Consider the following 14,263-nt stretch of genomic DNA (forward strand, 5'->3'; position numbering starts at 1 on the left):
ATTTACACCCCTAATGCATACACCAGTAGTTTTACTTCAACAAAAGTAAAATTCAACCAAAGGAACTGTTTGCACCCCTGGTTTGAATTCTGTACAGTTGGTCGGTTGGATTATTAATGCTGGTACATTGTTGATACCACATTTTGTACTCATTCCTAGTCTAGCACACAGGAAGCCAGTTAAACCCAACTCCCACTACACAACAAAGTATGGCTTTAAATGACAAAAGCTAATGCCCTTTTTGTAAGAGGTGATGTTTCCCTTCTGGAGCAGACCATTACAGATAATTGAGCTCTGGCTAAAACCTTGCAAAAGAATCCTAACCTTAAGACACCCTGATCTCTGGTTTTGGCTGATACGTGGAAGTTGGGCTTTTCACATGAAACTCTTTCTTTTTTTTTTCTTCTCAAGTCTAATCAGACATACTGAAAAAAAAAAAAGATGTGGTCCAGTAAACCTGCCAGAGAATAGCCTCACTGCACTCAGAGCTGGCAGATTTTTTTGGCTCTGTGCAACTTCATCTCAAACAAATCATGGTTCCCAAGGCGCTCAGCATTGTCACACCATCCAGAGGTGTGAGCATAAATATTCCCTCCACCGCCTAGCAGGAACCATGAGTGCTGCTGGATTCTCTCTCTTATCACACCACATTTGTCAGCCAATAGAGATGCTCTTATTATCGTGTTGCGTCTCGATTCTGTCAAATGCTACTGGGAAGATGCTGTATTCCTGCACCAGTTAGCTTGCCGTCTCATTAACATCCAGCAATTGAGAATAGTTAACATTCAGATTTAGGAAGAGGTTCAGTTGGAAAGCAAGAGATTTTTAGTTGTTGTTGTTAATTAATAAGTTGTTGTCTCTGTGGCATACCAAAGAAAAGCTTTGACCTAAATGTTGGTTCAGGTTTATGTAAGGCATAGTGACGTAGGAGGTTGAAATTAATACATGAAATTGTTTCATTTCAAGTGATCAGAGCAACACACTTGTAACTGTTGGATTTCTATAAAATTAGATCAAGTCATTGTCCTTTATTTTTCTTTCACCAGATTTGGGGTCACTATCCTGGGATGATTTGGAGAACGACCTTCCAGATGAATTGATCCCCAATGGAGGAGACCTGAGCTTAATGGGTGGGATGCCTTCAAATGGCGGAGCAACACCTGGAGCTGGTGGGCCAGGTGGCGCCTCTGTGGGCCTTGGCGGCGGCCCTGTCGTCCCTGATGCAGCCGCTAAGCACAAGCAGCTCTCTGAGCTCCTTCGAGCAGGCAGCACCTCCAGCATCACAGGCGCTGGATTAAACTCAGCGAGTCCTCAGCCAGGTGCGATGGGGCCTCAGCTGGGCACACTAGGAAAGAGCCCCCTAGGCCAGGGCTCCCCCAACAACCACCCATCCCCTCAGGCCCAGAAAGCAGGAACACCAACCGGAGTAGCAGGACAGAACAACAACAATAATACAGCAACAATGGGCCTGAACACAACAGGCTTTAACCAAGCCATGATTAACAATAACCAGGGCCATGCTGCGCTGATGGCCCAGGGGGGGCAACCTCAACCTGGGCAGGTGATGAATGGTGGCCTAGGACCTGAGGGTGGAAGGGGACGAGGAGCAGGGGTGGCAGGCATGCAGTACCAAGGGCAAACAATGCAGGGCACTGCACCAGGACAAGGAGGAGCAGGAAGTGCATTGGCAGAGACACTGACCCAAGGAGGGCAGCAGATGGGGGCTCATGCTTCCCTCAGTGCAGCTCAGCAAGCAGGCAACATGAACAAGGTGAGTTGCACACCGTTGCAGCATCTATTTGTGTTACACTGGTCTTGGTGCATGAATATTAAAAAGCCTGGGGTTATTTTGGCAGGCGATCAACTGACTCGTGGCTCTGATTAGTTTCTGAACTTAATTTGTGAAATTCATTTGATGTGCATGTGGAAATCATTTAAATACTGAAGGCAAATGAATGTGAATGTGGAAGAGGGACAGAAAAACGTAATATAGTTGTTGATTAGATGTGTCATCTCTGCATGTAGTCCTGTTCTTCATTACTAGTATAAATCAGAATTATATTTTCTAAACTCATCTTAATTTTTCCCTTTTCCTAAATTTAACATCTTACCATAGGCAAAGCATTTTGGCTTATTCATATAGCCATTTTAAGGCATGATATTTTTGCCCCTGTGACGTGTTGGTGTTAATTTTTGTGTTATAGAGGGGTAACTGGTTGCCTGGATCCCTGCTCTGTGCTGGCTTTGGAGGTAGTAACGAAGGCATTAGGCCAGAGATACACTTACTCTTAATCCGGGTGTATGTGTTAATAATCAGACTACCATCCAGAGTTCATGCTGGACTTCTTTTGTTGCTGGCAGTCCTCAGGATTCTGGCCCTATCGAACCACTACCAGACATATGCTTGATAGGGCCACATATGTCTAATAACCAGCATTTAATGGTAAAAAAAAAAACACAAAAAAATAAAACACAATGCTGCTATCCAGCATCATGGCTACACTAGACCCAGGCTTGGAGCACACATTTATGTGGCCTGACCCGAGTCCGAGATGGTAGAAACTGAGCTCAATGGTAAACCAGAGCTGTCCTTGGCCTGTTATTATAGCCAGCTTGTTAACACTGAGTACACATGACCTGGCCTGAGAATGACTGAGAAATGTAGATGTCTTATTTGTCTGAATGGAATTTGTAAAATCAAGCATAATGTGAAGTGTGATCAGCTGTTCCTTACACAAATGCAGTCAGTTGCACCTTATATTCCTACGTTTAAGGCATGAACAATTACACTTAGTTTCATATTAGCGCTCAGTTAGCCTATTAACAGTGGCAACTACCATAACTCAGCAGCTTACAACAGTTTATTAAAAGATGACCAAAGCCCCACACTAAAAGACTGTTTTTTGAGCAAAATATGCTTTCACTCTTCTCCTGATTGGCTTCAGCCAGAGTTTTATTGACCAACTGGCTCCACTGATAGTGAGCAGTGATGGTGGCTGCCTGTTGAGCACATGTTTCTCACCAGTGCATGCCCATTACTTCATGTCTTGTTGCTGCGATTGACTCGTAATTAATGAGATGAGAGGATGTCCATCCAACCACTCTCTGATAATTTTTCAAAGGTTCTGCCCTTCCTAAAGACAGACAATGGAAGGTTACCCAGATTAGTGTGAAAATATCCAATACTATGAATATATGAAAGTCTTTCTTGTGTGTTTGGTTAGCAAAATAGCAGTGTTTTTGTCTTTTTGCAGGTTTATTAACATGGTGGTTGTTAGCAAGATATGGTTGTTTAAACACTGCACTTTTTTAAAAATGAAAATTCCATCTTTCCAGCTTCAGCTCTCAAAACCTAGGTGATGATCGATTGTCAACTCACAAAACACAAAAAAGCCCTTACGTCATTGATAGGAAACTTTTCATTTTTGGTTTATCTATACATTAAGCCTGCTGCTTGCTCAATTGTTCATCCTGCGATCTACCCCCTCCTGCTCCTTGTTATTGCTTCAGTTTTTCAGAGATGAAATGTATACTCTAGTTTCAGCAGCTCTGATCTTATTTTTGGCAAGGAGCTGTTGTTGATACTGCTGTCAACTATGCAGTTGTAGCTGAGATTAGGGCTGCAGTAATCGATTCTTTTTGTAATTGAGTATTCTGTCAATTCTTCTGGCGATAATCTAGTACCCTAATAACAAATATTGCATTTTTTTTAATCTGTCACTTTTTCTTTTTCAAAAGAAGCAATACTAGACAAAAGGGAAAAGAAGCTGGGTCCCTTAAATGAACTACCTCTATATTAAAACATATTTTACAAAGTGCAATGAAGTTCTGATGGCAATTTACATCTTTTTAAGTTTCAAGGAAAGGAAGTTAAATAATTTCATTAGATTTTGCCATAATTTGGGTTTTAGGGATCCTCTTCAAGGAATTTTTGGTGCCAACACTTTATTTCTTCTATTCTTCTATTCTTCTTCTAAATAAAGCTCCGTCTTTAACACAGTGGTCTGACGTTGTCTGAAAGGTGAACCTTTAGATTACAGGAATATGGTCAATTTTTCAAAGGGTTTTTGCTTTTTATTTTGCTTTTGAGTTCATCCACCCAAAAATTTTGACCTTTTAAGACCAGCCACTGACATAGAGAACACATTTTAAGGAATAAAGCTGCTTCTATGACTTGTTGAATCTATGCTGACTATATGATGATGAACTTTAACCCATTTAGTCTCTGCCTCAGTCACTGTCTTTGGCAATAGCATGTTTCTGTTTAATTGGGTGTCAATTTATTATCAATATAATATTATTCAGGATGCTGAAACTTTTTGAAAAAATACACTGCAATTAAGACGTTAGTGCGCTGAATTTTAAATAATTTATGATTAAATGCATAATGTGCGCACACAAAGAGAGAGAGAGCGACAGAAAGCACCAAAACAAGACTTGAATCATAAAGCCTGAGGGTGTTCTGTGAAACTGTCAGGTCAATCAGAGAAGTTTATGAAATTCCCTAAAGTCTGCAGACACAAACTGAGTGCTGGCTCACACCAGGGATTGATGCAGACAACGCGTAAACTCGGCGATCTCCGTAGGTTCGCCGGTTCAGGCATAGTGCCGTATTTGCCATGAAGCCACGGGCAGTGGCTGCGTGAAAACACAGGATGAGTCAGAGTTTCTGCTAGACTTTCTTGTCCCTAGTCAAAATGACCGGCAGTCCTCAAGAATTCCAGCAATTTAAAACAACTACCGGACATTTGCTTTTACATAATTTGCTGCATTAACGGCAGCAAGATGCAATAATCTGAAATTCTGTGATACATTGATACATACAACTCTGTGCTAAACGGGACTGAGGACACATTTTTATTTCCAAACCTGACCCAAAACTGAAACAGTAGAAACCAAGCCGACAGTAAACCTGAGTAATTATTACCCTGTTACAGACTGGTAGACACATACACATGATTAGATGCTGGAAATGACTGCACAAAGACTTTCTCAGATTTTTCTTTGTGAAAGTAGTTTAAAGTATCAAAATGAAAGCCGCGAGCTTTTCCTTACGTAGTCAGTTACACAATATACGTTAAACTCATAAACAACAACAGTTAGCTTCACATTAGCACTGTTAGCCTGCTGGCACACTGGCCGCTACCATAACTTAGCAGCTCACAACAGTGAAATACCATCCTCCACCGACAACAACCAAGCATCCAAACACATAACTCCCCAGTGCTCTGTTAACTGGACACTGCGTTAAAACTCTACTTCAAATAAAAAATGAGTCTTACTGTCAGTTTTCTAATATCAGTCCTCATGATGATATAACTGTAGCCTCTGCTAAAGCAGTAAATCCAACCATCCTTGTTTCTCTGGACTAGTCCGGAAAAGACAAAAGCTCCACAGCAGATAGTCCGGTCCAGTCCTCCTTTCATTTATGGCTTATCCAAGACTGCTTCTGCTAATTAGCCAGACATCCCTTGCATTAACAACCTGGTATGGGGAAGAGAGACGGAGCCTTCGCTATCAGCTCCAAGCAGTCCATGCCATTCTGCACGATGCAATCTTGTGTTGACTACAGTACAACTTTATCTGAGAATTGGTCACAGGTATATTTATCGAAGTCCACTACAACTCTCCATAGGCCTTTCTCTCTCTGTAGCTGCATTGGTGTTTAAGGCCTTAGCAACACAGTTCCCTTTGTTTCAGCCTCTACATTACTTGGAGCGATGACAAACTCAAAATCCTTCCAAACTGCTCATTATACTAAGCCTTTGGTTAACCAGGAAAACCTCACTGAGATTAAAATTCTGCTTTCCGAGAATGTTCTGGTCAAACTTCTCCTGCATAGTCTCCAGCAGTGCTGAGCACGCGCAGAGATAGATTTGGTGTGATGTCATTCTCGTCATCTTGCCTGCATGCAACTTAATTAGCCATGTGCTTGCTGTCTGAGGAGATAACCCCAGCACAGCAGGTGTAGTAAGATTAGGCTACTTTTAGTTTATATTAAAGGATTCTCACAAAATATTTTCTAGGTTACACAAATGTAATATGCAAGTTTTCAGTATTTACTTATCTGGTCATTGGCATATTTTCTGCCGGACATTTTGACTGGTTATATTTTTATCTGCCGGACATCCGCTCTTGAAACCGGCCAGTGACCGGCACATGCAGGCTAACGGAAACTCAGGGATGAGTGCCTGTCAGCTTCAATGAATCAACTTCTCCTCCTTTGTGATTTTCACGCCTCGAATCGTGCATGTTACGTTATAGTAACAGTGAAAAAAAGGACATTGTGCCACACAAATAGCTGTCTATGTGAAACACAGCACGCCGTGCAACACACAGCACGATGTCCAAACTTACAGCACAGGCGTATATGGATACATGATACACAAAATATGATACAAATGACACTTTTCTCTGATTTTCCTAAATAGTCAATGTAGATGACAGTAATGACAACGTCAGTCTAATTTTCAAGTCGTCAACTGTTAGAGCATAATTCAAGTTTAATTAAACAAACCTTCCAATGATATCGATTTAAAAAAACAAAAAAAAACAGCTCAAAATGCACTGTTCCACATTATTCCGCACAACAGAGTGGTGAAACATTTTATAGGTTGAAAAGAACTGAAAATGGTAATATGTTGAATTTGCAGCATTAGGGGGTCATATTAACGGAAATTAAAAGCTATTTGAATCAAAAACATCTAAACAGGCCAACTTACATGTTAATATAGGAGCTCTTCTTTAATATCACCTTCACAATTCTTGCATCCATTCAACTTGTGAGTTTTTGAAGAGTTTCTGTTTGAATTTCTTTGCAAGATGTCAGAATAGCCTCCCAGAGCTGCTGTGTTGATGTGAACTCCCTTCCACCCTCAGAGATCTTTAGCTTAAAGATGCTCCAAAGGTTCTCAACAGGGTTGAGGTCAGGGGAGGATGGGGGCCACACCATGAGTTTCTCTCCTTTTATGCCCATAGCAGCCAGTGACACAGCAGTATTCTTTGCAGAAATGAAATGAAATGGTGCATTGTCATGCATGAAGACAATTATGCCATGGGAGGCATGGTTCTTCTTTTTGTACAATGGAAGAAAGTGGTCAGTCAGAAACTCTATACTTTGCAGAGGTTGTTTTCACACCTTTAGGGACCCTAAAGGGGCCTAACAACTCTCTTCCCATGATTCTGGCCCAAACATGACTCCACCACCTCCTTGCTGATGTTGCAGCCTTGTTGGGACATGGTGGCCATCCACCAACCGTCCACTACTCCTCCATCTGGACCATCCAGGGTTGCACGGCATTCATCAGTAAACAAGACTGTTTGAAAATGAGTCTTCATGTATTTCTGGGCCCACGGCAACCATTTCTGCTAGTGAGCATTGGTTAGGAGTGGCGGATAGTAGGTTTATGCATGACTGCAAGACTCTGGAGGATCCTACACCTTGAGGTTGGTGGGACTCCAGAGGCACCAGCAGCTTCAAATACCAGTTTACTGCTTTGAAATGGCATTTTAGCAGCTGTTCTCTTAATCTGATGAACTTGTCTGGCAAAAACCTTCCTCAATATGCCTCTTATCTGCACCAAGCCATTTGTGATCTGAATCAGCCACAAGTTTCTTAACAGTAGGATGAAGTTTTTGTGAAATATCTAATGTTTTCATACCTTGTCCAAGGTATTGCGCTATTTAAAGCTTTTTGGCAGCAGAGAGATCCTTTTTCTTTCCCATATTGCTTGAAAGCTGTGGTCTGCTTAATAATGTGGAACATTCTTCTTAAGTGGATCACATTGTCTGCTGCTGGGCCATCTTCTCTCAGACATGTACGACTCTGGCAGGGAGTTTTTAGCACAATGCTCGTGCCAAGGCAATCATATATTCTTGGTTGAGTGGCTTTATGCAATTTTTAAATCCTGGCTTTTCAACAACACTGTGCTCATGTCTGTAGTGATGTGTTGTGTTACTGCTTCCGTTATCTCGGAGTCATCTTGCGGCGTATTTTAACGATTACTGCGAGTTTGACCTCATTCTTTTTAAAGCTGAACCCCCGGCAGATGACAGACCCAGCACTGTTTCTCGTTGTCCCGTCTCTGAACGCTGCTAACTAGCCGCTAACTCGCCACGCTCCTCTGTTTACCTGTAGTGTTTACCTCCTCTCTCCTCTGCTGATACAAAAACGCGCATGTGTGGAGGAGAGTTTTCAGAATGGGCGGGGGAGTGAGCTCTCTGCTGTGAGAGATGCATTCAGGGACAATAGGAGAAGCAAAACTCCAATGAGAAATGCATGCTGACTGCTCAAAACTTCCACCTAATTTATACTCGGATGTTTGCGATATTGTCATTTTATGCATTGTGTGTGGCAAAAGCTGCGATACATCGAGTTTACTCGATATATTGCCCACCCCTACAGATAATTTGCCTTGAGGAATTTTTTAAGTCAAATCACTCAAATCATTTGAGGAATCGTTTCAGCCCTAGTTAAGATCCTTCCTGAGATGCTTAGATTATGCATGTGTGATCTCAGTGGCTGCAGTGTGGCCATTGGCTGCTTATCTTTGACACCAATGTGGTTTCACAGGAAATAAGAAGGAAGCCATCTATTGTGTGTCAAGGCCAAGACACCAAAGCCGTATGTAACCACAGCACACTGACAGATGTGCTACGAGTGCTGAGGGGAGACTTAGGAGAGATAGCAAATGTGTGCTTTGAGGTTCACTTTCAAATAGAGTTGCAGGCAGACATGCAGTAACCACAAGAAAGATTAAAAGCTGATGTTGATGTGGATCTCTGTAAGTCGACTCCTGTTATTATGATGTCATCAACACATCTAGAGTTAAAAAAAAAAACCTAGCCCTTGTGTGCATGTGCTCCTTCTTTTGTTTTTTAATGTCTGGTTGTAAATCTTTTTCTGGTGATTTGTGTGGGTTAGAGGCGGCTGTCCCTCCTTCCTGCTCCACTCTCCTTTGTCATTGTGAACGCATGATCACTCCCTTTGCTTTCCCTTGGTCATTGGACGGCTGTTGTCAGTGTCAGTAAGGCAAGGGACGATAGGTATTGTAAACTACTTAATCAGTTAGCATGACAGAGAGCGGGTGTGACGAGGATGAAGAAGGAAGGCGGCTCAGCTGAATAGTCTGGCCTGGCACAGAGCACGGAGATGATAGTTGGCAACCATCCTGCCTGGCGATGTGCAGAGTGTGTCATAGAGTGGTAAACTGAATGGGAAGACTGAAGAGGAGGGGGCGTGCCCGTGTGTGTGTGTGTGTGTGCGTGGGGGTGTGTGTGTGTGTGTGTATATGTTTGAGAATTACTGTGTGTGTCTGCCTGCTCAGCTGTGTTGAAAGGCTGCCAGTGTCTGGTCGTCTCAGCTGGGTCTTTTTTATCTGGCCTGCTGGAGCGGTGTCAACAGCCTGAGGGGATACAGCCTGGCCTGGCATGGCAGAGTCTGGTGTTCCAGCAGCTCTGTGGATGAGAGAGCAGTGGCAAGTTGATCGGTGTGTTTCCTTACTTTTCAGTGTTCACCTCTCACTGTGTGCCGTTTTTGTTGATGTTGGATGATGGGGGTATCGACTTGTAGCTCAGTATTTTAAATTTTATGATGGCATATTTGCTCATTACATATGACATTATCAGCATTACTTCTCCTGTGAAAAGTTGAACCCTTGAAAATGTGCACACATTCAAGATGTGCCTTCCTTTCTTGATTACATGATAGGTATAAAAATCTTGCTGTTGTGCCTGGTGTTCCTTTTGTGGCCATTGCAGAGCTGCAAGTTTGATCATTCAACCACCAGCTGACAACTGAAGTCATTTAATTAGGACTGTCCACCATCAAGAGCCTCAGGCTATTTCAGACTTAAACGACTGTAAGCTCCTTGCACAAAAAGGAAGCCAAGTTAGGCCTAGGTTGTGGTTGCTTGTGTGAAAGTTTCATTTTACTCTCACCAATCCACTCTAAGCCGTGTTTCAGCTGCAGTGTTTTTTTTGCCGTCCACTTGTTGCAGCTGCCAGAACTGGCCAACCTCTGAAGAAAGGGGAGAAGAGAGGGAAGGATAAAATGACGGAAATGTTTCACCAGTAGACAGCCTGACCAAAATTCATCATGCCAATTGTTGGTATCATGCTGAGCTGTCACAGTGCCAGAGCATTGGTTTTTGGTTTAGAGTGAGCTCGGCACAGTCATCCTGGCACAGCTATTGTAGTGCCTGTTTTGTACCAGGGGGTCTTGTAGGGACAAATTGGCAGAAAAGTGTAAGTGGACGGCATGTTGGTACTGTTGTGAAAAATAGAGATGAGTGATGACCTCAGAATAAATTATCGTCCAACATAACTGAAGCCTTATACAAACAGGCGTATACCAAAAACAGAATATCATGTGAAGTTTTTTTGTCTGCAAGTTCATTCAAAAAGTGAAACCGTGCTATTTTCTATATTCAGTGTAAAGAAAGGGAAAAACTTGTAAAAGGATATATGATACAGTCTTTTCAGCCTTTTAAGAAGTATGATAAATCATGCTCTCATCACTTGGTTGGCTCTCCTTGAGTTACTGCAACAGAGCTGCATGGCATGGAGGCAGTCTGTCTGTGATACTGCTTGGGTGTTTTGGAAGCTGACATTGTTGGGTTTGGTGTCTCTTAGTTCCCTTTTTAGGGTTAAGGTCAGGCAATTTGGCTTGCTTTGTCATTTTATCTTCATCCTTGGTGATGATGTTTTCCAATGCATTGACTGCTCTTTTTTCTCAGAATCGTGTTGGAAGATCCAAGTTTCATCACATGTAATTGCTCCTTCTAAAAAAAGGAGTTTCCTTCAATTTGTTTGAAGTGTCTCCAAAAATTTGCTTGTGTTTTACTTTTGATCAGAAGTCAGAAGTTTTTGGATTTTTACATGCATAATTATACATCCACTGTCTAAAATTTATTTGAATAAATCTTCCAAACTGCATCAGGTCACATGGCCATCTCTAAGTGTAACTGAAGCTTATCTCCACCAGAAAACTGTGTCACAGCCTTTTGTTTCTTGTATTAGTGATTACTTTTATTCCATAACTCAGGTGGAGTTGATAAGTTATGTTTGTTAGCCTGAATACCACAAAATTAATTTAAATGATACAGGAATTTAATCTTGTTTAGTTTACGTTCTAGAGATAAATAATTTGCCATTATTAACACTGTGTTCCTACCCCCTTGTCACCTAGGTAATCGATGGGAAACACTGACTTAATTGATGTTGCTTTGCTATAAGTAGAGTAGACCTCAAATGTAAATGCAAAGCAGTTGTTAGGTAGTTGAGAAGGATATCACACACATCAGTGCACCACATGTACAGACCTTAAACTTTATTGTCTCACCATTAAAGCTGTGAAATAATTTCCACTTTTTAGTAAATCAGCTCCTCTGTTGTCTGTTTCTTTCTTCAGATGGGCTTGGGCAGCAACGGGGGTCCATTTGGGGCCCAGCCCTATGGTCAGGGGGCCACAGGGCCTGGTCAGCAGTTAAACCCTCAACAGCAGCTCCAGAACAAGGCTGCCCTCGCCAACAGCCTGCCGCCCTTCCCCAACGAGCTCAAAGGGGCCGCTGTGTCAAGCGTGCCCAATATGGTGAGTACTTCCATCACTTTTTCAGCCAGTTGTGTCCGGGACATTTCTGAATCTTCCTCTCGTGTCAACACAATATTAATTTCCATATAACAATAATGATTTACTTAATGAAAAGAAAACAGCCAAAGCAGTTTTTCCATTGCAAAACTTTAAGAAATTAAGCAAAACTAAATTCCCATTATCAAGAAGCAGATGTTTGCAATATTATAACAGCATATTTTTTGTGCTTAATGAATTGATACAAGCTGTATATGACAAACCTGGTAACTGTAGTTACCAGAATAAAGAGAATAATGTTTTTATTCCATTAAAAAATATATATTTTTTTATTCTTACTTCCTTTATGCAGCAGCTCCAGCAGCAGCCGCAGCAGCAACCGATGCTCCCACTGGCTGGAGGCGGAGGTGTGGCGGTGCCTTCAGCGGGCCCCACAGCAGACCCTGAGAAACGCAAGCTGATCCAGCAGCAGCTGGTTCTGCTGCTTCACGCACATAAGTGCCAGCGGCGGGAGCAGGCCAATGGGGAGGTGAGGGCCTGTGCCCTGCCTCACTGTCGCACCATGAAGAACGTCCTCAACCACATGACCCACTGTCAGGCCGGCAAGTCCTGCCAAGGTTAGTGAAAGCTTTTTAAACTAAATAATGAAACCAGATCTAGAACTTCCTTTTTTCAAACTAAAATCTCTTTTAAAGTTAAGACTATGCTGATGTTCAGTCACTTTTTTAAGGGTTAGGACACCAGAGTCTCGTTTCTATATTAGCCTTTTGAACTTTGATTTCTCAAGTTTTGTTTTTAATAAAGTTGTGATTTTGAATAGGACTAAATGTTTAGGCAACATAATGAGCACAAGATCTCTCCCAAATTAGAAGTTGGAAAAAAAAAAAAAATGAGAGTGAAAGCCACTGGTTCAAATTTAGCTGGTCTGGGTGTGCTGCAGCAGATGGGCAAAAAGTAAAGAAAATGTTCATATCTTTACAAAAACACAGACATGATAGTGTATATCTCTTTCTATTTGTAGTTTCCCCAAAGTTTTTTTTCTTAAATACAAAAATAGCAAAACTAGCAGTTTGAAATCCTTTCCTGACCTTGATGACCGCAACCCAAGCTTTTACATCCATCAGTGATCATTTTATCAGCTAAAATGCGACTAAGGTATGAGTCAGCAATCTTTTTTCAGGAGGAAGACAGGATATATCTAAAAATATATCTTTGATAATAAAAAATCTGCAGAAAATAAGCTTGGTTTTGTCAATGAGACTAAAATCTTATTCCTGGACTCTTGGACACTGAAAATCCAGGCTTTGTCCCCAGTATGCATATGATCAGTCAGAGGTGAGGTGAGCGAGCAGTTCCTGTTTGAGGCAGTGTGACAGCGAGCAATGCTAGGTGGCTGAAATCTTTAACTCTTTTTTTTCTTCTTTTTTAGAACTTTGGGGTGCACAAAAGTTTTAAAGCACTGCTTAATAAAAGAACTAGTGATGCACTGATTGTGGGAAATCAGGGTTGATGCCAATTCCTGTTTTAATTAACAATTTGGCCAATACTGATGTTGATATCAATTTTTAATGTTGAACAACTGTAGAATTCTGGCCTTTTTTGTATCGCTTTAAAGGGATACTTCAATATTTAGGCAAACTCGTCCATTGCCATAATTCCTAGTCTTATATTTTCATAGCGTGGTGAATGTACAGGTCACAACTTGTCCACAAGAGCGTTTTGGAGTTGTTGGACTGTGGATTTGATGAGTTTGATGAAAGCCGGAAATACCGTCTGCTTACATTGAGTTGGCACAGCAGGTCCGAACTTGGAAGCGCCGATCTAAAAATAGCTTGCACCGACAACTAAAGGTAATGAACTTATTACTAAGACTATAGGAATTATGGCAATGGGCGAATTTGCCAAAATGTTGAAGTATCCCTTTAAAGAGGACAATTCCAACTGAAGAAATCCACAATAGCATTTCTAATTTAAAAGTAATTGATTAAAAAACTGCAGCTTAGCCTTACTAGCCTGAAATAAATCACTGCTTTCTTTTTTTAAATAAGCCCCAACGTGACTTTTATTCTTTAAACAATGAGATATAATCCTATATCTCATTTTAGAATATAGTGATATAAAAGTGATATATTACCCATCCCTCATCTTATTATTCTTGGTAAGATGCTGGTATAACATCCAGCCCGACCTCAAAGGCTGCCTCTTAGTAAAATGCAGATATATTGCCCAGCCCTAATTCTACTTTTTGGTAGGATGCATGTTTTTAAGTACCAAGATAAGCGTCTATGCCTTGTTGCTGCTCAGTCTTTCTCTCCTCATCCAGGATTTTAGAAGCAGAAGTAGCATGCATGCCACTCAGTTGCACATACAGCTACCCTTGTACACTTTATTTAAATTCCTCATCTAAAAAGCGGTCCTAGTACAGGGATCTAATAAGGTAGACAGATGGATCAGAATCTGTTTGCTCAAAACTTTCTTGAATAGACTCTTATAAATTGGTATTTAGTATGAGTTTGTTGTAGTTTTTACTCTGTGATCAGAGTCTACCTCCATGTGTAAAACAGCGTTTCAGTGCTTTTACCGAGGGGATTGTGTCAGCAGCAGATGAATCTGATGCACAGACTCCTCTCATTAGCTGTTCATATGAAGAGAGAAATCAAAGAAAGTTTTGAAACT

General features: G+C 41.4%; 1 protein-coding gene across 4 annotated transcripts in view; it reads left to right on the forward strand.

Moving 5' to 3' along the window:
• crebbpa (CREB binding protein a) overlaps positions 1-14,263 on the forward strand; it is a 78,284-nt gene that overhangs the window by 26,979 nt on the left and 37,042 nt on the right. For 3 of the 4 annotated variants that reach the window (XM_041784271.1, XM_041784273.1, XM_041784274.1), the window contains exons 2-4: positions 1,047-1,771; positions 11,411-11,590; positions 11,940-12,204. In XM_041784271.1, coding sequence (XP_041640205.1) covers positions 1,047-1,771; positions 11,411-11,590; positions 11,940-12,204 — 1,170 coding nt within the window. The remainder of the gene's footprint in view (positions 1-1,046; positions 1,772-11,410; positions 11,591-11,939; positions 12,205-14,263) is intronic. The other variant, XM_041784272.1, reaches the window with a different exon arrangement.

Source organism: Cheilinus undulatus, linkage group 4, assembly GCF_018320785.1.
Source record: "Cheilinus undulatus linkage group 4, ASM1832078v1, whole genome shotgun sequence".
Taxonomy (NCBI): domain Eukaryota; kingdom Metazoa; phylum Chordata; class Actinopteri; order Labriformes; family Labridae; genus Cheilinus; species Cheilinus undulatus.